General features: G+C 44.9%; 1 protein-coding gene across 2 annotated transcripts; it reads left to right on the top strand.

Annotated features, from left to right (window-relative positions):
• Positions 1-1831: 1831 nt before the first annotated feature.
• On the top strand, positions 1832-25583 carry CABLES2 (Cdk5 and Abl enzyme substrate 2). Of its 2 annotated transcripts, XM_068700434.1 has the most exons (10): positions 1832-2389; positions 15876-15947; positions 16126-16218; positions 16939-17016; positions 18454-18562; positions 19207-19372; positions 20127-20230; positions 20632-20738; positions 21948-22152; positions 22603-25583. In XM_068700434.1, the coding sequence occupies exons 1-10, from the start codon at positions 1860-1862 to the stop codon at positions 22741-22743; spliced, it is 1605 nt and encodes a 534-aa protein (XP_068556535.1). In that variant the 5' UTR covers positions 1832-1859; the 3' UTR covers positions 22744-25583. The 2 variants fall into 2 exon arrangements, with proteins under 2 accessions (XP_068556535.1, XP_068556536.1); XM_068700435.1 differs by lacking the exon at positions 15876-15947 and having other exon boundaries at positions 1833-2389.
• Positions 25584-25648: the final 65 nt, after the last annotated feature.

Raw genomic sequence — 25648 nt, 5'->3', positions numbered from 1 at the left:
GCTCCTTGCTGCTTCATCCTGTGCTGACTCAGTGGGACAAGTTACATCCTACAGCTGTTTTTACAAGGAAAGAATGAAAAAAACATCTTTTTTTTTTTTTTTTACTGGATTCTTGGGTTCTCAAGAACTGTTTGCAGAAAGCCTGGCTAAGTTTCCATGCCCATTCATCCCTTGTCTTACTTGATAAGCTCGCCAGCAGGAAAGATTTTAATTCCATTTTATCCCAAATTATTTTTTCACGGCTGTGACATGAGATGATTCCGCCCAATAATTTAGGCTCAAAATTTGACCTATATTGAATGTTGTAAGATGCTAAGGATGTTCTTAGGATTTTAAGGGGAGACTTTGTACTGCACCATATTATTTTAATAGCTTTTAATGAAAGCCTGGAAGAAAACAGCATATGTTTCCAATCTCATTACTATTATTATTAAGTACTATTAATACTATAAGACAAACATTGATGTCCTACTTGCAACTGTATGCAACAACAAAAATAAAAGAATCTTATAAAACAGTCATATGAAAAGACTGAGCACCTGCATGCATTTTATCAGTTTCAAAATCTGTTCTTTATTCCATGCCCACATTTCGGGCCATCTCCTTAGACATCAGTTTGGTTGCTGGAGGAGAATGTGAACAATTTTTAGAGATGTCACCTAGCTTTTTTAAAACCAGGACCCTGGCTGGCAAAAGCAATTACTGTTCTATGGGTCCAGCATTGCAAATACACGAACTCCTGCCTAATCTTAAATGTCTCAGCAGTCCCCTGCTCATGGCACATCGGGGCTGACGTGCTCCTGGCTATAGCATTGGGAGCACCCACGGCTTGGAGCATGCACGAGGGGAAGCACAGCGTGGCTGTGGGGCCAGGCAATCTATGGGGCCACCAGCGCCCATCCCGCTGTGCTCAGCACCAGCAGCCTCATCGCTCTTGCAAAACTCTTGGGTCACATCTGCAGGGCCCAGCAACGTCCTGGGAGGGCGGCAGAAAGGGCACAGCTCCCCGGCTTGCCAAGCGCCCCGAGCATCATCCCGGGACGTGGCAGACATCAGCTCAAGTGCCTAAGGGGTGTGTTTATGCTGTGCAGTATAAACACGAGCCTGGGAAGCAGCGTGCCGCGCAGACATGTCTTGAGTCACTTTGCGGAGATAATACCAAGTTTATGTTCCTCCAGATCCCTACCAAGGCTTCTCCAGGTCTGCCTTTCCCATATACGGCCCCGCTCAGTGCTGCACTGCCCCAGCTTTGCTTTGGCAGCCTGGGAGCGTGGACGTTGACCGCTGGGTGCAGGTTTCGGGTGCTGCCGGTGAGTTGGGACTCGGGTACCCCTGTCCTTGGGGCATGCAATAACGGCCTTAATCCGCTGTTAGAGCAGCGGGCAGCCCACGCACACGAGTGCTCCCCGTTTGAGATGTCCCCGAGCTTGCACGACGGCTGTGGCACCGCGACACTACTGGGGGGCCCTGGGGGGGCTGAGAGGGGAGATGGGGGAGTTTTAAAATGTCATTAAAAAAAAAAAAAAAAGGACATGCTGAGGGGGAATAGGGGATGGCGGGGGTGATGTGGGGACGTGCAAAAAGGAGGCCCAAAGGAGGCCGGGAGCCGGGGGCACCCCGGAGCTGCCCGGGGGCCGCTTGGAGGCTCTGAGCGGCGGCGCTAGGACCGCGCGTCCCCTCCTTGCCGGCCTCCCGGCGGGGAAGGGCGGGGCTCCGCGCGAACCCCCTCCCGCCCCCTCTCAACCAATGACCGCGGCGCCCCGCTCCTCCTCATTTGCATCTCGGCGCGTCGCAGCCAATGAGCGGGCGGGCTGGCGGCGGCGGCGGCGCGCTCGGAGCCGCCCCGGCTCATTCGGAGAATGGCCGCGGCCACGGCGTGCGGCTCCCCGGCGCCCCGGCCGCGCAGACGGGGCGACTCGCGGCGGAGGCAGGCCGCCCTCTTCTTCCTCACCAACATCTCCCTGGACGGCCGCCCGCCCTGCCCGGCCGCCGAGAAGCAGCCTCCCCTTCCTCCTCTCCTTCCTCCTCCTCCTCCTCTTCCTCCTCCTCCTCTGCCCTCCGGGGAAGGGGAGGAAGAAGAGGAAGAGGAGGAGGATGAGGAGGAGGTGGTCGGAGCCCCGCCGCGCTCGCTGGCCCCGCAGAGGGCTCCCCCCGGCTTTCCCGGTGCTTCGCTGCCGCCCGGTTCTTCCCCCGTTGCTGCGGGGAAAGGGGAAGCGGAGCAGCCCCGGGGGGGCGGCTTCTCGCCGCTGCCGCAGGGAGCCCCGCTCTGCCCGCTGCCGCCCGCCCCCCCGGGGCTGCCGGGCTCCGCTAAAGCGGGGGGGCCGGGGATGCTGAGCCCCGCGCCGGGAGCTGCGGGAGGCGGCTTGGCGCTGGAGGTGCAGCGGCAGAGGTGAGTGAGGGGCCGGAGCTGGGCTCCTTTCCCCAACCCCCCCCCCAGTCCTTATTCCCGGCCCTATAAACCTTCTCCCCCCACCCCCCTCCCCTAAAGCTTCTCACAGCCGCCCGGTCCCGCGGGGCGTGGGAAGCCCTGGGAAGAGCCGCACTTTCCCAGGGCCCGCAGCCCCCGGGGGGGTGAGGAGCGAGCGTGGGAAAGCGGCGCCCCCGGGGGGAGCCGGGCGTGTGAAACGGGGCTGCAGCCTCCCCTCCGCCCCCCCACCCCTCCCAGCACCTGCCCCCCCCCTTGGGGGGTGGCAGCATGGAGCCCCCCCACCGCTGGAACCCAGCTCACAGCCTTTGGAAGCATCGTCCAGCCCTGCTGCCCCCCCCCCGGGGGCGAGGTGGCTGGAGCATCCCTGCATCCCTGTGCCAGGGTGCCCCCATTTTTTGGGAGCGGGGGCTGCGCCTCTGCTGCCCCTGAGCACCCAGGGTGTCGTGGTGGTCCTGCTGGGGGGGGTCACCCAGCCCTCTAGGGGTCTGCTTGCGTGTGTGGTGGGTGGCCAGACTGGTGCTTGTGTCTGGTGGGTGGGGGGGATTTGGAGAATATTTCCCCAGCGAGGTCTGGCTGGAGGTCTGCTGCAGCAGAAACCCTCCCTCTTGCTTTTCCCGGGCCTGGCTTTTGAATTTTGCAGTCTCCAGATGAAGCTGGCCGAGGCATTGCTAGGTAGGACTCTTACTCCGGGCAATGTGACCCTTCCTGCTGGGCCTTCTTTGAATCCCCGCTGCCTGATTGTGCAGTGACTCTACAAGCAGTGCTCATCGTTTGCTTGTACTCTGGGAACTTTTGAAGCCAACTTCAGAGGAGGATATTCTGCCCCTCCGTGCAGAATGCCCATTGTATTTGCAGGGGACATCTATCAGCCTGGAAGTATTAGTTTTCTAATCTTCTGAAAGGTAGGCTTCTGCTCCGGTCTTGGGGATTTGAGCTCCAAAAGAATTCTTTTTTTTTTCCAGGCCACTTCTTGCATAAACAGCCTTGTAAAGTGAGCTGGCCCTCCGAGGCTGCAGATAAGCAAAACAATATCAAAGACATCTAAGTCTCAGTGGTCTTTATAGTGGCTTCCAGAGCTTTGTTAGCAGGTTGAAGTAGAGATGTTGTCTGTGCTTTAAAGCCAGGGAGCTTTGCTAAAGCAAGTGATCGGTGCTGCCTTTCTGTGCACGTCTGCTAACGAAGGGGTCCTGCTGGTCCTCAGGATGGAGGATGAGTGAATTCAAAGAAATGTAGCCCAGTGAGTAACGGTGTGGGGGTCCTCCTGCATGCGTTCCCTCTGAGTTTTATTTTCTTGAACTATTTGTAGCACTTGCTGCTTTTCTTCCTATGAAAGATGGGACCTTTCTTTCCTTAGATCTTGAAAAAACTGCAGCTGGGCCTGCTGCTTCAATGTCCTCTGAGCACAGGTGATGCTGTTGTGTCCTGCTTGTTGAGCAGTGAAGCCTGAAGTCGTGGTGTCACTGTGACACAGCTCCTTCCTAGCACTTGGAGCTGTGCTGCTGCTCGTTTTGCTGTTTTAATGTTGTAGATAAGGCCTTTGAGGGAGAGTTCAGTATCAGGAGCTTTGCAAGTACAGTGATGTCTCTGTGAGACATCTGGCGTGCCTGCGCATGGGCTCACTGAGTTTAGGACCGCTGGAGTTTGTGTAAATTATTCCTTCCTTCCCTTTTTCTTTTCAATGCTAATTCAATAAGATACTAAGAAAATACTCTTAAATATGTGTTCCTTGGATCTTTTCTTGTTTTATGTCCTTCCTCCTCTTTCCTTAGCATCTAATTTTGAGATGTTATCTCCCACTATAGCATTCTAATCAATCTAACTGAAAAGATTAAATCAGAAATAAGAGGTTGAGGGAAGTGCAAGGAGGGTAATGGGGAGAATAAAAGGGCTTTTGTATGAGTAATGACAAAACAACCTGATTCTTCAGCTGGGAAAAGAGATGTTTGAAAGGGTAGATGGCATCGCATTAATCATTTTATCTACTTCTTATGAGGGTGACGTGGAGTGAGAGTTCATCTACATGTATTTCTCTGTCCTTAAAGAAAGAAGAGTGGATAGTGAATGTCACAAACTAATGTGCAAAAAATCCACAACTTATGTGTGTGTATATATATATATATGTATATATATATGTATGTATATTCTGACAAAAGTTTTGCACTGCCTCTGGGGGTGCATTAAACCCAACATATAAATTTCCAGTTGCGTAGGGCACAGGAGTGGCAGAGCTGAACCATTCCCTTGGAATTACGTCTTTACCTGCAATGCCAAGGCTTTCAGGGTGAGGGACATGGAACATTTTTTTTTTTTTTTTTCTGGGTGGTTCCTTGACTTGTGTTGAGACAGAGCAGCCCTGTTCCCTGTGGAAAAGCAAATACACAATGAGTGATTCAGGGAGTTTCTTCCTTGTGGAGGTTGTGCTGCTTCCCCTTCTGTGTTTGGCATACTACAAATGAAAGTTCAGAAATCAACAAGCAAATACGTCATTCCTCTTACTGGGACTCAGATCTGGGTAGTGTTTTGCCATCCGGCAGTGTTGCTGCTTCTTAGGTAGGCGAACTGTTTGCATCACACAAACATACAGAGGCATGAAGCCACCAGGGGAAAAGGGGAGGTGGAATCTGCATTGCTGCTTGGGACATCTCATCTCTGGTGCCCACGGGAAGCAGCTGCTCTCCTCAGCATCCTTTTTTGGTCACCACAAAAGGCTGCCTTGATTTGCCATGAGTGGAGCATCCCACAAATACACCAAGAGCAGGGCAGGGGGGTACCCCAGATTCGATCATCTCTTTGAGGTGGCCAATGCTGTGAGTCCTGTGCCATCATCTATGATTTCATAGCACAGGGGCTTGCCCAGATCTGAGAGGTTACCTTCTTTTTGCAGAGTGTTATTGCAAAACTCGGTGTTGTTTGCTGTGGTTGTGAAGCTGCAAGCAGCTGGTGTGGCCGGGCAGCTCAGAGCAGGCTGCCACCACACCTCTGCTACAGCCGGCGCTGTTTGCTAGCAGCAAGCAGGATCTTTGGTACAGTCCAAGGAACAAGAAACCTGCTTAGTTGACACAACGTGGAGGTTCTCAGAGCTGCTCAGTAGCTGTCAGGTTCTTTGGGATGGAAACTTCCAGTGGTGAGCAGGGTGTGTGCCAACAGCCCTCCCTTGGAGGCACAGTTTAATCTGTATGCTTTGTTTCATTGTGCTGCTGGCTGAGCTCGATGAACTTAATGACTTTAACCTTCTACTTTTGTTTTCCTAAGGTATCTCCTGTTAATAGGATCTTAAATTACAAATCTGTGTTGTGCCGGCTTTCTTACTCCACTTGTTATCCTCCCTCTCTTTCCATCTTACCCCGGTCGTTCAGAGAACAAGCTTAACAGAAAGCAGCGGATGGAGACAGCAGATAGTGAACAAATTGGCATTCACAGTTTTTTAATGAATTTCTGCAGCTGGGTCTGAAACTGGCAGAGCTTTCTGGGGAAACACAGACAGCAAAGAGCCCTGAAAATAGCCAGGTTATGAAAGCATGAAATGAGGAGTGGGAACAACAGCCCTGACTGTCAATGCTTGCTGTGTACTTTCAGTGCAGTGTGATGTAGAACAGCTGCTTTTGCCATGTATTTGCTGCATTTTGCTAGGCCTATGAATAAATTCAGGGACTTAAATTATTTGCGACCAGTGCTCTAATGCCCTTGATGACCAGTGGTAAGGCAGCTGAACTGAATGCTGGTGGGTGCTGATAAATCAGAAATCATTGGGCTGATTTAGATTTCTTTTAGGGTGGGAGTCTAAAGTATTTGGTAAGAGCAGTGCTTTAGACCAGCTCTGCATTTAAGGGTTAATTGGGGGCTGTATCTCTAACGTAGGTGTGATCAAATCCGTTCCTTGCGTGGAATGGCAAAAATGCTTGGTCAGGCCTTCATGCGTATGATGGCTAATGTATTGTCTTATACTATTGTCAGTCCAGCAGCTGTTTTCACTTTGAGAAGCATTTATTTAAAAAGAAACCCTCTGCTAACATACGTTTGGTGGAGATGGATGAAATAATGCTTAAAGGTCCAAGTTTTGATTTCTAAGCCTTATTAGGAATAACCTCAGCGTGCACGGTGCTTTTCAGGAAGCACCGATATCTGTCAGAGGCTGCAGGCTTTGACCTTTGAGACATGAACAGTAGGCTGGTGTGTGCTGCTCAGGGCTGAAAATGAACGTATCCGACATCTGAACTTTATTTAAAACTCAGCCGAAATGTGAAGGCAGCAGTCTGCTGCTTGGTAAACGGTTTGCTTCAGCGACCTTCTCACATACATGCACCTGCAGGTGAATTGCAAGTATTAAATGGTTTACAATTTATAGCTACCTGCGTTATCTGGCGTTCCCAGCCAGGTGTATTCATCCAGGTCAGAAGAAGCACGTTGTATGCCCAGCAGGAAGCTTGGAGATCTGATCCTTCATGCCTCTGGGAAGGTTTCTAGGTCAAAAGAGAGGCTCTCAGCGCTAAGGTTATTTAACCCCTTCATTTAGAGGGGTCCGAGGGCTTTCAAAGTGACTTTGCTCTGTAGTCAGAGGAGTTTGTGTAGGGAATTAACTGTACTCGCAGCTGATGAGGCCTGTGGGCGGGCTGTGTAGCGTTGCAAGGCCAGTGTGCGAGTGTCCTGACAGCTGCAGTTCCACATATGTGGCCTTGCTTCTTCAAGCTAACATCAGAAAAGGCTGCCCGATGAACCTGAATGGCTTAACTGACGAGGAGGTGGTGGGACGAGGAGGAGGTGGTGGGGTGCTGCTCCGGGCCTCCAGCAAGTCCTGCAGGCGCGTGGTGACCAGAGCCTCCTCGTCCTGGGGCTGCTCTGCCGTGGGCTTCAGTGCCTTGCTGAGGACTTACATGGTGTCACAGTAGTCATGGCTCTTTCCTAACATCTTATTTACAAGGTTATTTACTTTACAAGGCTTTCCCCAAGTCATGAAAAAAATAAGTTTTATTAGACCAGCATTTTCAAATGTAGCTCAGCTCTGAAGTCTGCAGGATCTCGCTGTACTGGCTTAAAACACAGATTCTGTAGTTCACGGTCTGACATGCTTCTCTCCTCTCTCCTCCTCCTCTTCCTACTCACAGATCTCTGTTAGTGCCTCCTTTTGAGCCACAGCACTCACATTTTGCAATGCTCCCCTTGAGCAACAGCCGTGTGCTGGGCACTGTGGGTGCATGTCTGGAGCAAATGCTTGGGTTGCTGGTGCTCTTCACTGGAACTTGGCTTAGCACAGGAGTCCTTCTTGAGAACTGAGATAAGCGGCTGCTCAAACTCCCATCAGAGCTGCCAGTAGAGTGGACAGCAATCTCACCTTATCTGTAGATGATGAAGCTTCTTTGTCAGGGCTCCGAGACTGAGCCAGTGCAGAAGTTACAAGCTGTGGTGCTTGCTGTTTGCAGGCTGCCATAAACTGGGCTTTTTGTTTCGGAAGAGAAACAAAAACATGGAGTGAAAGCACTCTCACAAAAAATATATATTTTTTTAATTTTTTGTGGTACGTGGTGGTTTAGTTATATGAAGTCTTGGAGACTTAGCTTCAGGTGTCTCGTGTTCCTCCTTTTTCTATCTGTCACTTTTTCCACCAAGATGTTTTTGAGCCTCCTTTTGGAGATTGTTCTGAATTCTTCATGCTCTGCAGTTTACATCTAAAAATGCATAATCTGACGTGCAGGCAAGTATAATGAAATTTGGGTTCTGTAATGAGAATGAGGTATTGTTGATAAAGCAGCTGACTGCAGGTGGGTGGTGCTCAGCTACAGACAGTCTCGCTAGCTCTTCAGATGAAGAGCTCTAACACTTGTAACCTTTGGTTTATAGCTATCGTGTGTATAATTTACTGTAAATTATTATATTCTAACCTCTGAAGATGGTGTTAAATAAAGGGCCTTTAGAGTCTTATAAGGGTGAGTGAAGCAGAAGTTTCACAAGACAGTGCTCTGACTGATGAGAAGTACGGAGTCTTTTTAAAACTAAAATCTCGCTGTCTCCTCGTGCTGTGAGCTGGGCAGCCCTTCCTGCAGGAGCTCTGAACAGCCCTGATGCATGCAGTGACCTTCTCTGGGGAGTGCTCCTCTTGGTCAGTGTTCACTGGCACAGCACTAAGGAGCTCAGCGTGCCCCGCAGACCTGCCTCTATTATCTTGAAATACAGCACAGATTTGCATTTGCTCTGTTGTGGTTGGTGCAATGTTAGCATAAAAAATGGCCTCGGTGAGGCTGCAACCTCTGGATTGGAGGTTAGTGGGGATGACAGATGTGGTGGGAAGAACCAAACTCCCATGAAAGCTCTGGGAGAGCTCTAAACTTTCTTTCACTTGGTTTCTTCCTGTCACTTGTTTTGAATTTTCTTCTTCGCAGTAAAAGCTCTCTCTTTTTTTTTTTGTTTTTGGTAACTTGGGAGTTTTATTGTGCTGAAGGCTTTTGTTTTAATGAGGCACAAGAAATGATATCATCATCTCTCAGGGAAGTGCAGGAGTGTTTCTAGCATAACGTCCTCAGTGTTGCAAAAGACACGCGTTGCGTTTCACTTGCCTGTTGATCAGCATTTGTGTTTAGTGAGCAAAGCACTGAGGAAACCAGGTTGGTGAGCATTCCCCGGTAGGAACACCTACAGAAACTGGTACAGACTTGAGGAACAGTCACTGGTTGCGTCCTGGCAGCACATCCAGTTTGCGTTGTGAGAAGCAGCTGGGATTTTAGGAGCAGGCTTTAGAATTACTTTACAAGAAGCGGGCTCTAGGCACAGCAGACCGTGCATCTGGCTTGGTGGCTCTATTGCAACAGATGGCTTTCATAACACTTACTGGAAGGCATTATTTTCTCCTTGGGTTGTCTAAACACTCTTAGCACCAGCACAATGTGATGTATGAAATGCAATGAATACAAAGCTCGTTTCCTGGTAGCATTAGGTCTTAATCATACGTGGTTGTGAATCAGCAATGAAGTAGCAGACACTGTGACAAGTATCTACAGTAATTTCTTTCCTTGTTAGTATTTAATACAATCCAGGCTTAGTAAACTTTCCATTTACTCTGCCTCCACCTTCATTCAACCTACAGTTTATTTCTGTCCCCTCTCATTTGTCCTGTGCACTGCATGGCGTTTACTTTTTCTTGCGTGTGCTGTTACTGTTCTTTGAGCAGTGCGGCGTTTTCTCTTGGCTGTTTCAGACCAGCAGGAAGGCCCTGGTGCCACTTCAGTTTTGCGAACAAACCTGAATATGAACACAAGGGTGAAGGAGCTGGGCCTCCTCTTTAACCCTGAGGTCTGGCAGAGACCTGCTCTGAAGCATGAAAGTACTGCTGTGCTCATGTGGCTAATCAGTTTGGATTTATTCCTTAAAAGGAAGATTATTGGAGAAATGTCTTAGACTAGACCCCCCTGTGAGACTTGAATTTATTCTCTGGCAGAGTGACGCTTTAAATAAATGTCGGAATGAACTCCTGGGACCGTGGCTTGCAATCTACACTGCACGTCTGCGCTTCCAGTAGCGTTGCCATAAAACAGTGGGTAGCTGACCTTGTAAAGGAGTGATTAGCTGTACACTTGCTGTCATTTACGCAGGGTGTCCTCTCCTCTGCTGCATGCTTCATTGCATGTGAGATCTGAAACCATCTACCTGCAAAAATGGCTCAGTACTGGGCATTCATGGCATATTTTCTTCATTAAAATCTTATATTTTCCTAGATACGTGGTGATAGTGATGGTGGTTTGTCTATGCTTTAATATAAATGTGGTGTCTGACTTCTCTTGACTTTAATTACTAAAAACTTGTTGCTCCCGGTGAGCTGTACTCAACCTGCTTTCCTACTTCAATCAGGAAAGTGATTAATATGAGCACTGATGGCAGTAAGGCACGGGCTGTGAGAACAGGGAGTCTCACATTCGTACACTCTGTAATGCAAGCTTGGAAACAGTAAATGTTGTCCGGGCATAGGTAACAGCAGTTGACAAAAATTAAGCTAAAAAAACTGGAACTGGTTTCCCTAATCCCTTGGTGACAGTATTTTTACCTAGTCAAACTGAAATGTGGTTCATACCAGGTTGTTGGCTCGCCCGTAAGGAAGGGAAAACTACACAGTTTAATTCTTTAAAGTATGTCTTGACAAAACAAATCTGACAGGTGTGTCTTCCTATTATAAACAAGATTTGGGATCTGGATTTCTTGAGCAAATTACCTTTGACAGTTGTTACTAAGCCAGTGCCTTCACAAACCAATAAATGATTTTCATCTTTGCTATATTAAACTCAGTCTCTTGACAGCTGTGATTATACGGAGGCATGTAGAAGACCTTACAAAGAGCCATCAATATTAAAATCGCTTTCAAGTGAGAAATAAGAAACCAAATTCTATTAGCCCCTAATTTTACACTGTAATTAAAAATCCTTGACCTGGTCCATTCAATTTGTCTATTAGCAGTGTGTATTGCTAAAGAGCAGCAGAGGATACAAGCCTAGCTGCTAATTTTAGCAGAGTGCCTGTGGATGCGTGTGCATACATGTGTGCATGCATCGTGGCATCCTTCCCTCCGGCAGAGGGATGTGACTCCAGCTGAATCAAGCCTGCGGTGCCTGTCCATTTTGCTAGAGGAGGCCTCAGTCGTCTTGCTGCTTGCCTTTTGCAGTGTCTTTGAGCACTCGTGTCCCAGGGCTTAGCCTCCTGCTCTCTTCTGCTTTTTGATTTTCGTTGCTGCATAGGCGAAGAGAAAATCAGATGTGAGGACAGCCATCCCACAGCAAACTTGCCATGCCCAAGCCACATACACAAAGCATTTTTTACAGAACTAGGAAACTAACGTGGTCTTGGTTAATTCAACACCATTGCTCTCATGGTGTTAGAGGATGGAAGGAGCTCAGATATTTTGGAGCAAAAATTTAGGTTGAGTGCAACCTCTACTTTTGCCTTCCTTTTCTTCAGATCATCTGGCTTGCTTCCTACTTTTTCCTACAGTAGAGAGAGAATGGCTGGTTTAGTGGTCAAATAGAAATTTGTTCTAACTCAGCAAAAATGAGCAGCATGTGATCTTGTTGTCTCGTTCAGTGAGAGCAGTGTTGAGATCATTAAACTCACCTGTAAAAGTGTGACAAGAGAAGAAGCTCCTGGAAATGCTGCCGATATATTGAGGAAGGATAATATGAACAACTTAACACTCAGCTTAGGTATTGTTCTCCTTTCTCTGTGATCACTTGAGCATCTTAAAGGACAGCCTGCAGGGCAGTGAGGCACTCTAGCTTGGAGGCAGTTCACTTCCACTCTTCTGCACCCCAGCAAGCATCACCAGCAATACATTAATTACTTTAATAGCCTTCTGCAAATGTTTACAGGAAGGTACTACTTTTAAAGTGGAAAAATGTGCAGAGGCTGAAATAGTGGTGTCAGACAGCAGTGCAAGCTTTCTCCCCTCCTGCTTGACCCTGCCCTAGGAGCGATCGTGGTAAGAGGTCAGGCAGAAGACAGACTCCAGATGCTGCGTGGCTCAGAGATAAAGTTATGGGAGAAAGCAGATGAATGCTGATCGAACGGCCCCTCTGGCTGTAGGGTTGGCACAGGGCACAGACCTGTCCCTGTGAGAGGGGAGGTTAATTAGGACAAGAGAATCCCAGTCAGATTTTAGAAATTTCTGACTTCTCCCTTAGGAAGGAAGGAGAGCTGTCAGTCAGTCCCTATGCTGTGGCAGAAATACAGGGACCAGCAGGGCTCAACAGGGACACTTCAAAAGGGCCAAATGACAGCTGCACTTCTTGCATTTTACAGGGTATCTGTTTGAGAGTGGCTGTTTTAGGAATCTCCAACTACAGCAACGTCCTCACACTTTCCTCTTGTTCTTTGGGATGCCTGTGCGGCCTAGCCTGTGGGTAGGCAAGGGGAAATACTCTGGCAGGCCATCTGAAAGGTCACTGGTCTTTAATCTGAAGCTGTGACTTAGACAGATTTTTCCTTTCAATTTGCAAGACAGGACACTGAGGGATTACCGGTGCTATACATAGACTGCTCTCAGCCGTGTCCTGTCCTGCTGGGAACACTTGAGAGCTGAGTAAACCCCTGGCCAGGAGTCCCGTGTGCTGCCTATCCATTGTCGTCTCCCTCTGGGAGAGTTTCTCTGGCACTCTCTAGGACACTGGCAAGGCCCGAGGAGGACAGATGTCTGAAGCCCTCAGAAGTGGGGTTTGTTTAGTGGGAAGTCCACCAGAAAGGATAAATTGTGGGCTGGCTGCTGGTGGAGTTGTTGGCTTTTATCTGATCATGAGGTGTTTTCCACGTCCACGTTCAGCTCACCACAGATTGAGCAGCGCTGTTGGACTGTGCGTGGCCGTGTGTGTGCGTGGAGATAACAAACCCAGCCCCAATCCAGAATCCCTCTGCTTGATAGTCCCTTATCTCTGGGCACACGCTGCGTGTGTGTTGAAGCCCTGGGTGGATCCTGTTTTTATTGGCTTTTAAAATAGTGGGGGAAGCACCCAAAAAGTGAATTCTTGACCAAGACTTGACTTCCAAGCACACAAACCCTCCCTAGCTTGTCAAGGAAATAGCTGGTATTAGCTGACAGGCCTAGGCTTTCTTTTAGAATCCTATTGAAATTACAGCCTGCTTCATAGAACTCATTAAAATTTTAACATTGGATGATTCGATTTCTAATTATCAAGTAGCATGTCAGTAGGAGTGTGTGTAAGATAACTGACAGCACGGGTATGGATTTTGGTGTGCTGCTTTAGTATTTAGGTCGCGTTTGGCAACAGATGCGCTGTGTAAATGACTTAAAATCCTTTGAACTCCTGTGGATCAGAGCACAACAAGAGGTGTTATCCTAGATGAATCTGCTTAGCCCAGGGGACATGACAACTCTTTTTCATCAGGCAAGATCCAGCAGCTCCTGAAGTGATCCTGTGCTGCCTGGTCTTGAGGTGTGAATTACTGCATGAGAAGAGCACCAAAACTAACCCAAACAGTCTGCAGGCTGGGTGTGTACAACTCAGGAAGTCTTGATAGCTTCCAGCATGCTCCAAGGATGCTCTAATAAAGACACTTTGCTGATTAGTGCTGCTGAGGAATCCAGCAAGTCTCTCTTTGTGAAATGTTTGGGCACGCGACCTGTTTAGCGTGGCTGGGATTAGTGAGACCTCTTTGCGTATTCCCCGTTTTGAGATTTGAGGAGAGTATCTTGCCTAGTGTGTTGAATTTCTCCAAGGTGACAGATATTTTCTGTCCTCAAGTGAAGCTGAAGTGTAGCTAAAAATCAAGTTTCCTGTTGGCACAGTGGGGATGAGTCATTGTGGTTTTGAGCGAAGGGGCAGGATCTTCCTTTCACTGCAGCAGCATTTTACTGAGAGGCTCTCACAGAGCAGTGGGTTCAGGTGCTTTGTGCTCTTGTCCCCATTGCTGGGGAAATGCAGCAGTGTTTGGAAGATTTAGGGCTTCTGATGGGTCTCTACTGTAGTGGCCCAGCACTTTGGTGGTCAATCTGGCACCCTTACTGACACCTTATGCTGGCATCCTTTTGAAGAACCTTTTACGTATTTTTTTTTTTATACCAACGTCTGTTCTTGGTTTTAGCTTTGCTTTTCCTTTGCTCACCATACAAGGCTGCTTTCTGTCTGCATCCAGTCTGGTCTCCTTGAACTAGAGGGGAGGAAGCCTGGGGACATGGAGAACTGCAGTTCATGCCAGGACCTTTGAGACTGGCCTCCACGTTTCACAAAGGTGTTTTCTTATTGCATGTTAGAAGCCAAAATAGGCTGGACAGCTCTGGTGTATCTCTTATGTAGCAACAAATACTTTGCCTATCCTTTGCCTATCCTTCAGCTCAGCTGAAGGATAGAAGGCAAAGTCACCAGGATTAGCAGATTGTCAAGTTACTTCCAAATCCTTAAGTGCTGTGCTTCAGGACCAGACTAAATCCTGAGCAGCTTTTTTTGATCTTTAACTTGAATCAACTGAAGCTATAAATCTTTGCTGTAAAAGCTCATCCATTGTTCTTAGCAATTAATAAATCCCATTTTGCCTGACCTCCTTGCCCTCTCCATTCGCCACCACCCAAGGTGCCGTGGTTTTGTTTTAGTGTTGCACATTAACTTCCAAGCACAAGAGCTTGGCCGTGGTCTCTTTGAGTGGTTTGGCTGCTCATGTACACAAGAGCTCTGGAAACTGTTCTTGCAGGCTTTGGAGCTTTCCCATGGTCTACACCTGCGTAGCCTTGAGCACACATTCTCCACAGCAGCAGGACTGCTATCTTCTGCATTACAGATCTGCAAATTCTAGTAAACAGCAATAATTTCTTTCTCAATGTATTTATTGTTTTTCCAGAGGTAAAAATATGTGGAGTTTTAAGTCTGAGGTTTTTCCAAAAGTTGATCTTGTCAAAGCAGCATCCCACAGGTTATATCTAGTTAGCTTCTTCTCAATTGGCATCCATGGCAATACCGACCATCAGTTGGGTTATGATGATACTTTGGAAGAAAACCTGGGACTTGAATGCATGTGGCTTGTACTAAAAGCACAGTGTGACGTATGCTTAAACAAAAGCAGAAAAAAAAAGTAGAATTTGATAGTTGTAGTGTCAGTGATTTGGTGATTCAGTGTTTTAGCTGAATCTGAATGCCTTGTTCCTACGGAAATTGCAGCCAGTTTCCAAATTTATTTGTAAATCTCTACCCACAAAGAGTAATTTGACTTTGACAATCATAATGCATCTTACTTGGCAGTGGTTTGTTTTTGGTTTTTTGTTTTTTTTTTTGTTTGTTTGTTTTTTTTGCTTAAGTGTAATATCTTATTTTTGCTAAAGTAACTCACATGATTCTTATTATTCTCCTTGTGTCTTCAATTCTGGGATTTCAGATGGGCCCTGAATATGCTTAGCTTCCTCTAATAGTCCTCTCTATTGTTTTCCGGAGAGATCTGTCAATTTTATTGGGCTAGTGTCATGGACTCTTGGTCTGCTGAAGCCTACTGCTGGAGGAGCACAGTGTTCAGAATCAGGAATACAAATACAGATGTTCCATCATCATACAGATATATCCATATATATACGTGTTGGTAGATCAATATAAAATTACTCGCTTCCTTGCCTTGATGCACACGGGGAGCTTTTTGTGATACTTATTTAAAATCCTGTAAAAAAATATTGGGAAGCTTTTTAGGTGTTTAACTTATGGATAGGTGTTCTTTTGTGTTGAAGGTAGTGAGTGCTCTTGCTACTGAAGTCAGTATAAATGTGTACTCAAAGTGAAAGATTTCACAGTTCCTAGAAGGGGTAACAAGTTCTTGGCCTTTTTGGGAACGTGAAACACCTTGGTAAGCACTCTTCTAACAACAAAACAAATCCCCCCAAAAAAGCTGCCATTTGTCCTAAGAGCTCATAGATCTGTTGCAGTTCATAAACTCCGAGGCCATGAACTAATATTGTTCACTCTTCATGGTGTTGTACATTTTACAGAAGGCGTTTTATCTCCCAGCGCTGCTCTCTAGACTTTTTAGAAGACATAGTGGAATATGCCAGTGTACAAAGGTACTTTTTTTCAAAAGCAGCATTAATCTTAACTCGTTGCATGCAGTCCTCTCCTCCCTCCACCCTCTTCCACGCCAATATCTGAGGTCCTGCATGCTAGTGCTGCCATCTGATCATAAAACTGGCATGGCTTTTTGTCAGAGCACTTAAGATATTTTTTTCTTTTTTACAATTGCAGAACCAAGAATATATCTGGGTCTCCGAGGCACAAAAGTTTGAAGAAGATGCACTTCATCAAGAACATGAGGCAGTATGACACAAAAAACAGCAGGTAACTTCAGCTGTGCCCCTTGTACTCGTGTGTGCTCATAAGTAAACTCCAGTTCAGTGTGATTAGATTTTTAATATCAGTGGAATAATGCAATGTCCTTGTGGTCTTGCTAATTTTAAACATACTTATATTGAGGGCAGTAGGTGCTGGTAGGTGCTACATTTGCAGCAGTCTTCTGATGGTTCTGCTGTTCTGCTTTGAGGAGAAAGGGAGGAAGTTAATTCATTCTCTCCTAACACTGTCTTTATCTCTAGCACAAAGACAGGTCAGAGCTGAGGAGGATGTAAGGAGAATGGTTTGGTTTATCTAAGTTCTTGGCTCTTAGCTGCTGAGCAGAAAAGAAAGAATGGGTTGCATTTGTATTTATTATAGTTAGATGCATGAGACCTAGGAGTAGTACCATCATCCAGCTAAATATACAATATTTGTTAAAATATATTGATTTTAAATAATATATATATATAATTATGACAGATATCTGAGGAGCTCTGAGGGTGATGCCAGAGCTGGAGTGTGAGACAGAGCTTGGCTCTGAGGCCCTGCAGGGTCAGAAGGAAACCTCTGCTTCTGTGCTGCCTTCTGGAAACATACAATCTGTATCAGTATCTGTGTAACTTAAAGAGCAATTGAAGAGGAATCCAGTGTTCACAGTCTATAAAAAACTGTTTTGTACCTTCTGAATCTCAGTTCTTATCCTGATCTTTTCCCCTCTGCTTACAGGATAGTATTAATCTGTGCTAAACGAACACTGTGCGTGGCTTTTTCGATCCTACCTTACGGGGAGAGTTTACGAATCAGGTGAGTCATCATTAACCACTTTGTGAAATCTCTGGTCTATTGTTTGCAAAATATCTTTTTAAATGAGTGTAGATGGTATAGGTCTTCTGTTTGAAGCCGGTGAATGTACTTGACTTGCTGCTTACATGTAAGGACAAGAACTTGCTATCAGCACTGTAAAATCAGATGTTGCTGCAGCGTTGGTGTTCATTGAAACTTCTAGAGAAATATTGGAAAATATTGCAAACCTCTCTTAAGGTCTTTGTTCGTGTTTCAAGCACTGCAGTCCTGTGAAATCCTTGAAATCAACTTTGAGTACAACGTGGCTTGTTGCCATGTACATCAGACAAGGATGCTACGTTCTTTACTAGAAAGTCTTCAAAGTTTAGACGTTAATCTATAACTAAGTTTAAGAAACTCTTCCATTTTTCACCTATCCTAAGCCATGAATGTCACTGTAGTGTAAGAAAAACAGAAGCAGTTTAACCCAATCGATACCGATTGATTCTGCTTTAAATGTTTGCACTCCATTTTTATATAGAACTACAAATATGATCAAATATGAGAACCAAAACCTGCCAAGTGGACTTGCCTGCAGCTTTACTCAGTCTTGTATGAGCTCTAAGTTGATTCTGTGAAGGCCTGATCTACGAGTATACCACAGAAAATACTCATTTTATTTTAATCCACTTCTGCCAAAACAATTGTGTTGCCACTTCTGTCCTGTATGTAACTTATGGAAGAAGGAAACGGATGTTTAGTGGTGGGAATTGTATTGTATTCAAATACACTTGCTATAAAAATAGTTGATGGGAAAATGTTTTTTCATTTAATTGAAGAGCAGCAAGGTCACTGGAGTTATTTTAGAGCATTTCTGAGCACGGTGTCGTTCTGCTTGTGTGTAAGCTGGCGATGCAGTGCTTCAACTGAAAGCTGCTTTTTTTTTTGCATCGGAATATAGGTGACAAAGCTGCACGCTGCCATCGCTGAAACAGTTCTGCTTGTAGCCCTAATTCTTAGTGTGAGTTTGTGTGCACGGTGGTTGGAAAAATTGCAATTGAAAGGCAAGTTTCTAATCTAGGAAAACTAGTAATGTAAATCACATTTGCTGTTAAGTATTTGAGCATTAGTGTATTACAAATGGTATAGCCTTATGCAGGAAGATCATACTTAAAAAAAAAAAAGAGAGAAGTACCTTTTCTAGGTACATTGGTACAAATCTGATTTTTAAAATGAGATGAAATATGATTTTTGAGTTAGTGAATATCTTCACATTTTTGAGTATTTAAAATTTAATACTTGCTTGGAGATGGGGCTGAGGGATTGCACTGTTTCTGCGTAATGGAACTCTGACCATGTGGTGTTGGCTGCAGGTAGAGGATCAGCCTGGTGTTTACCATAAAAGAAGCTGAGCTTGTGGTACGTTTTCCAACTGTGCATTTTGTTGTCTTCATTTAGTGATCTAAAAATGGAAGGACAGAAGCAGCGACATCCTTCTGGGGGAGTTTCAGTCTCCACTGAGATGGTCCTTGGAATGGAAGGAGTAGAGCTAGGCGCTGACGGCAAGGTAAGGAAATAATTCTTATTTCTTGATTTCCATCACTGAAACAGTGACCGGCATGGGGATGATGGTGGGTCAGCTGTCTCCTTTCACTGTTGTGACCATTTGATACCAGGAAAATTACTGAATTTTTGTATGGCACAGCATTGCATAAAGTGAGAACTGTAATGTTAGAAAGCAGTGGAAATTTAGATTCTTAAAATCTGAAATGTTTGACTTGTCATGATGCTGCTTCTGAGGAGGACGTGAAAGTCCCTGGTGACTTCTGCTTCCATTTCTGGAGAATTGTTTTGACTCTGGTATCTTAGGCAACATGTAAATGATATTCTAATCAAAACATTTTCTTTTTGTCAAAACAAAATATGGGTGAAACTTATACCTATTCAGTTAAATCTGTTTACTGACAGAGTTTTGTTGATGTGATTCTCCCTTTTTTTTTGTTATCCCCCCAAATCCTCTACAGTGCATCTATCCTGAAGTCACAAAAGTACAGTATTCCTGTGCTCAACTTTCCCTTCCTTCTGTCCCCCCAGTTCTAAGGCCTTTACTCCCAAATAGAAACTCTGCAGATCTGAGTTATAAAATCCTTGGTGTCTGGAAATAAGCTTTCGATACTTTTTCCCCTATAACTACAACTTTTTTTTTTGAAGGTTGTGTCCTATGCAAAATTCCTGTATCCAACCAACGCCCTAGTTGTGCGCAAAGCTGACAGCCACAGCGCTGTTCCTTCATGTCGAGCTAGTGCTTCAAGGAGCCTTCCTGGATCGAGATACAAACCTGTGACAGCAAAAACAATTCCAGCAGGAACGGAGCTTGGTAAGGACGGCTTCTCGCACTGTCACCACTTGTGCATGCAGCAGAAAAGCATGAAAAGATTTTATTTTTCTGAAACAATTGCAAGTGGTAAAGTGTATTATTGGGACAAATGTACTGGGTTTGGAAGGAGACTGGTTTTAGCATGGCCTAGCAAAGAAGGCTTGTTAATGAAATACAGAGGCTGAGTCTTAGGACTGAAACTTGCTTGCATTCCTTACATCCTCTGTATATTTGGCCTAGTTTTTGAAATTCAAGGACTGCAAAGCATTTCCTTGGAAATGTGGAGTTGTATGTTACTCAACAAGAAACACCTGGTGTGTGTGGGTACAGATGGTCCTCCTTGCCTTTTAGCACTGTAACAATGCATAAACCAAGGGTTTTGACAAGAATACATTCTCTGGTGTAAAAGAGCAAACTTGATGACACTGTTGTGTGCTAGATTTGAGTATAAGCAAAAATCCAGTTGTCTGCAGTTGTTCTCTGTGCATGTTTCTGGAAGACAAACTGTTAACGTGCACTGTCTAAAATGGTGCATTGGGCGTATGTTAGAGATGGAGCTGGTTTGTTTTTAAATAAATCTAATACTGATTTGTTCATTCGTTGAATGAAAACAGGTGACTGGCTGCAGTTTATCTGCCTAATGGGGTCTGCCAACACTTCTAATGTTTGCTGTTTGAACTCTTTATTATAAAGAAAACAGAACTTAAAGCTATATCTCTTACAGCTCATTGTTGTGCTTTCCTCGTTCCTTCAGGAAGTGAAGCTGGGGAAGCAGCAGAGTACGATCCAAATCTTCTGGACGACCCTCAGTGGCCCTGTGGAAAACACAAACGTGTTCTCATCTTTGCTTCTTACATGGTGAGTAGCTGCCTAGCTGAACAGAGGAGTGAGTGAGCACCTTGAAGATCCTCCTGTAAAGAACTTCCACAGGAAAAAAAATCCTCTAGGAAGTAGTAGTTGTGTTTTTTTGAGAACAGATCAAGAAAACTACAAATCATTTTGTACGCTGTGTTTGTCAAGGACCAACTTGACATATCTCTGTGTTGTCGCTTATTTATTGTAACCATTTTCTTACTGGTTCATTACAAATTAAGATTTTATGTGGCTGAAATTCAACCTGAGGTATTACATAAGTCTTTACGGAAATTTAAGAGTTAAAGAAGATGTTCTGCCCTTGCACTAAAGTGTCCTTGGAAACCTTGTTTTGCTGTCAGTACTGTTCACAAGAGAAATAATACACTTTGCATCCTGTGTTTCAGACAACGGTCATAGAATACGTGAAGCCCTCAGACCTGAAGAAGGATATGAACGAAACCTTTAGGGAGAAGTTTCCTCACATCAAGTTGACGCTGAGCAAAATTAGGAGGTAAGAAACATGCAGTGAATAGTAAGAACTTCTACGCTGTTGCAGACTTATCTTCCACTTGTATGGAGCAAATACTAGATCTATTAATAGTATATATGATTAAATACTAATCTCTTGTTGCCAGTTGAGCTGACTGTAGGATGACAGCCTTGTACAGGGATGTTTAGGATGCTGGAAAAGAGTAACAGTTGGTTTTCATAGTTCAGCTTAGATGGGTTTTGTTTCATCAACATTAATAGCCAATTAACAGTGAAGCAGCATTAGCATTGAAACAAATACTGGTAACCTGATTGTTTTGCTATTGTGCAGTCCCGCTCTTAACCAGTTTGGACCCTCTGCCTATTTTCACCTTTTGATTACAAGACTAGCTGATCACTGTAGACTCTAACATGACTCTAGGATAAAGAAGAAGGTTAGGTCTGTGGAGTCATGGTAAAGAAAAGCATCTCATGAAGGCAGGACTACGCACACAGAATTCCTCACCTTCCAGTAAACACATCTGAGTATTCACCAGTGAGATGCACTGTTGCGCCTTCAGAGAGCAGTCAGGGCCTTCTGAAACAGCCAGCTTAAAACACAATACTGCTGAATCACTGGGGCTGTGTGCAGCTCCCAGCTGCGAGGGGAAGGTTTGCTCTTTCAGAGTCAGTGTCCTGCATGCTCCTTTTTGTAGCTGTTTCAATTGTGTGCTCGCAGAGAGATCTTCTGTAGGAGTAGCATGGATGATAGCAGTGAAAGAGCATCCAGCATAAAGTTTGCCTTTTTGCTGAAGTGAAAGGGTAGCTTTTGTGAGAAGAGTGTAAACTAATTTGCCTTCCCCCTCAGACCTAATTTTCCTTGGAGGTGTGTGGTAGACAGGTCTCCATCTGCACAGCTTTGATGTGGCATTGTGTAGGCCAGCGTGGTTCAGTCTTATGATATGAATCATGAACAAGTTCGGGATCTCAGAAGGAGCCATACAGCAGCAGCCTGCATTTTCTTTCACAGTAGATGATGTCAGCCAGGTTAAATCAGTTTGTTATCAGCTCCAGCTTGCAGCCAGCTGGCTTCTCCAGCTGAAGGTAATACCAGTCATGGTTTTCTAAGTTAGGAGCCTTGCCTGTATGCTCTTCTGAGTTCCCATGCTGAGGTGTTCCTAGAGTGTTTTATAAAAGCTCTCATGTTTGAGAGGGTGGATCTTTTTTAATTTTTTTTCCCCTCTATTCTCAGTTTAAAGAGAGAAATGCGGAATCTGAGTGAAGAATGCAATCTGGAGCCAGTTACTGTGTCCATGGCTTACGTTTACTTTGAGAAGCTTGTTCTTCAAGGCAAACTTAACAAACAGAACCGCAAACTGTGTGCTGGTGCTTGCGTTCTGCTTGCAGCCAAGATCAGCAGTGACCTCAGGAAACACGAAGTCAAACACCTTATAGATGTAAGTACTACACAACTTGTTTCAGGTTTGGTCAAAACCTTTCTGTTTCACGGAACAAGGTAAAGATGAAAAGCAAGATTTTTAGCAGCACGTTTGCATTCAAGACCAGCTCCTTCAGTAGGTTTTTGTTCTCATCACGGCTTTTCCTTCTGGATGCTTATTTTTAATTCATTATAAGTACCTGACTGATGGCAGTCTAATGTCCTATGGATCCTACAGTGAGGTTATTTTCTCATTTAATGTTTGCCTGAGAAACAGTAACTGTTGTGTGGGTGTCACAGCTGAGCTAATAAGGCCGTTTACGTTTTTGATCTGTGGCAATGCTTTTGATTCTCTGACTTAGCATAAAGCTGGAATATGTGATGCAGACTTAATCTGATAGTACGTTGGTATCTTGTGGATAACTGATTCTGTTTTTTCCCCCCCCTCTCTTTTTCATTGCCATCATAGAAATTAGAAGAGAGATTCAGATTCAACAGAAGAGATCTCATTGCTTTTGAATTCACCGTCCTTGTAGCTTTGGAACTGGCTCTCTATCTTCCTGAAAACCAAGTTTTACCTCATTACAGACGGCTCACACAACAGTCTTAACCAAAGCTACTTTCCAGCTGATAGCGTCACTGAACACAGTTGCTGAAGCTGCCACTGGCCGTTCTGTGCCACTGTGCATCCTGCTGTGGCTACAGCTAGCTTTGAAGTCTGCGACGTGGGTGTGAACTGTCAAGGTGTGCATTATGGACACGTATGCCAAGACTGGGAGATGGTACGAGAAGAGTCGTTGAACTGTATTTTCTTTTGGACATTTGAAGCACAAATATTCACCAGTTAGCTGTTATGGCTGCTGATTATTCCTTATTTATCTTTTCAGTTTGACTAAAACTGTTCTTCCCTATGAAGAATCCTATGGTATTGTTTTGTTTTTTTTTTTAAGCCTTTATTGTAGTCCTTGAAACTAAAGGAAGCATCACTTCCATTCCAGTGCACCATAAGGTTCATATGTTTCTAAGAATCTTTTTGCGTTTTTTATATTAATGAAACACATACTTTTTTTTTTTTTGAAGATGTGCCTAAAACCGGCTGGTCTGGTACCAGTATTTTTTAAGTTAGTTGTGTTATTTAGTGGGAAATCCTGAATTTATATAGCCATTTATTCTTTACCTGCATTGGCCTTGCATATAGGAAAACAGTTCCAGTATATCTGCACTAATGATACACGGGGCATCTATACTATCTATAGCTAGATTGAAATTACTGTTTCAATTTAGTTAACTATAGTATTTTAAGATTATACACTTTATTTAAAAAGTAAAGATTGGTTCAAAATGTCACGAAATACCACCTGTTGAACAAGGTAGCTGCAGAGTGATTGCCATCCTAATTCGCTCTTAAATGGAAGATGAGTGCTTTTAACTAAGAACTACTTGCTGTAAAATGTATAATTTCTGGGTTTCATTTGTGTTTTGTAGTCTGAAATAAGCACCTTTTTAGTATGACTGTATTATATATGGTCTTAGTGCTCTGAGCAAGTACATGAGTCAGTGGAGCTATTCCTGCCAAACTAAGCCAGTGAAACAAAGCATGCTCAATATTTAAAATGCTACTTTTTTAATTCTGTTCTTCCAAGAATTGCGTCACTGTGATGGTCCTCAAAACTAGCATTTGTTGCACATCGGAACAGCCACTTAACGGCTGGTGCCAGGCAGCATTCTTATGGTTATGCCAGAGGTTAAATAACTTCTTTGACCATTGGCTATTCCTTCATTTATTTTTAAAATATCCAGGTTGGGAATGAACTCTGATTATATGTGGAACCTTCTGTGATACTGGCTCTTGGTTTTATTTTCCGAAGCAATATTATGATACAAGTAACTGTCTATTTGCAAGAAACAAAACTGATGCTTGGCTGTTATGACTGAGAAATTTGTAATTTGTTTGACTCCTAAATGAAATACTAGACCTCATAAGGTTACCTGCTATCTAATATGTAAAGTAATGTAAATTGCTGTTCCTTGTATTAAATGTTGGTTTTAGGCAAAAACAAAGCTGAATCTTTGTTCTTCAGCTGTGTTTTGCCTGAAGCTAATTTGTCGTCATTAGAGTTGCACCAGAACTATACTGGAGCCCTTTCTTATTTAAGTAGGGCTCAAAATGTATATTCTCATATAATAACTACAGTGACTATCAAATCTTTTGTGTGTTCAACTGTATGTAGCTTCAAGTTATTTGTGTAAACTTAATGATACTGACTTCTCTTTAACACAGAAGGACTTTCCAGTCTCTGTAAGTGAGATGGTAGGCGGTAAGTTAGACAATAACCTTGCCAGTTATCTTCCAAAAGTTTAGAAAAATGTCTACTAGTTCAGCTTTCTACTGAATATAACTGTCATTGCATGCAAGAAATAGCAATGTACTGAACATCTAGAGTATAGAGAGCCTTGAAATTAGAAAAATGTGGTAAACACAACTAAAGTGGTCCACCACTTCCTATACTCATTGTGTGAGGGGGAAGAGCTAGAACTGAGCAAAGAAACTCCTCACAAGGTATCTCCAGAAATAGTAAAACGCTTCATTTATTGTAAAGGAAGCCACAAAATTACCTTCTCTGGGGATTTCCTTTTATTTCGTGTATAAAGTTCTCTGTAATGTAACGTTCTCAGCCATCTAGAGAAAAATGTATTTATTTTTGGAGCAGTCCAGTCTCTATTCAGTGGAAGTTTATCTAGTTGCAGTGGGCATTTGGGCTAGAGCTCCCCTCCCAGAATGGAAGGTCGGGTTTCACGTGATATAAATGGGAAAGCTTTGGCCTTTGGTTATTTAGTTTGCATTTTCTTCAGAAGAACAGCTTAGGGTAAGGAATACTAAATGCCAGAATGCTGGTTAAAGGGAACTCTAAAGGTTGGCTCAGCGTTTCTGAGCAGGGAAGCTCAGGACACCATGACAGCATCCAGCTGCTGGGCCTGCGCCTTGCACATGGGTACCTCTGGTGTGGTGCCTCTGCAGGAGCTGCCACTTCTGCAGGGCACCCGAGCTGTGCGTGTCTGTTATTTCTCTGTAGCTAGAGTTGAATTTTGAGCTAGTTCGCCATCCTGTTGGGTTCTGCCTGTGTGTTGATACTTCTCTTCTCACCTAAAAGCTGCCACCGTGTGGCAAAGGACTCTTCCTGCATTACCAGTCGATAAATTGAGAGGGGACCCTCACGAAGCGTGTTTGGATGTTGCTTCTCCCCGAGGAGCTCCGGTCACCTCAGAGGGCAGCAGCCAGCGCCCAGTGGAGGTGACAGGAGCGAGATGTTCCTGTCTGCGCCCGGCTCTGTCACGGTTCCTGTCCTAGCGCGTTATTTAAGGTCCTCGGTTGCTGCCCGCTCCCTGTCCGTGCCCTTTTCTGTGAAATGCTGTGAAATAAACCCCTTTTCTACGTGTTTTGTAACCAAACGCCTGCGTGCTGTGCTGCTGGGGCTTGTGCTTGGGGGGGGGGGGGGGAGGGGGGGGAGGTGGGG

The sequence above is a fragment of the Anas acuta genome, chromosome 16 (assembly GCF_963932015.1).
Source record: "Anas acuta chromosome 16, bAnaAcu1.1, whole genome shotgun sequence".
NCBI lineage: Eukaryota > Metazoa > Chordata > Aves > Anseriformes > Anatidae > Anas > Anas acuta.
The sequence above is the reverse complement of the archived record's forward strand: the minus strand, read 5'-3'. Positions and strand labels throughout refer to the sequence as shown.

What these genes read in the sequence shown, in the direction of transcription:
- CABLES2 (XM_068700434.1), top strand. Translation starts at nt 1,860, where the DNA reads ATGGCCGCGGCCACGGCGTGCGGCTCCCCGGCGCCCCGGCCGCGCAGA. An exon ending in TATGACACAAAAAACAGCAG is followed by an intron (nt 16,219 to 16,938) that starts GTAACTTCAGCT and finishes CTCTGCTTACAG; the next exon opens with GATAGTATTAATCTGTGCTA. An exon ending in AAGTCAAACACCTTATAGAT is followed by an intron (nt 22,153 to 22,602) that starts GTAAGTACTACA and finishes TTGCCATCATAG; the next exon opens with AAATTAGAAGAGAGATTCAG.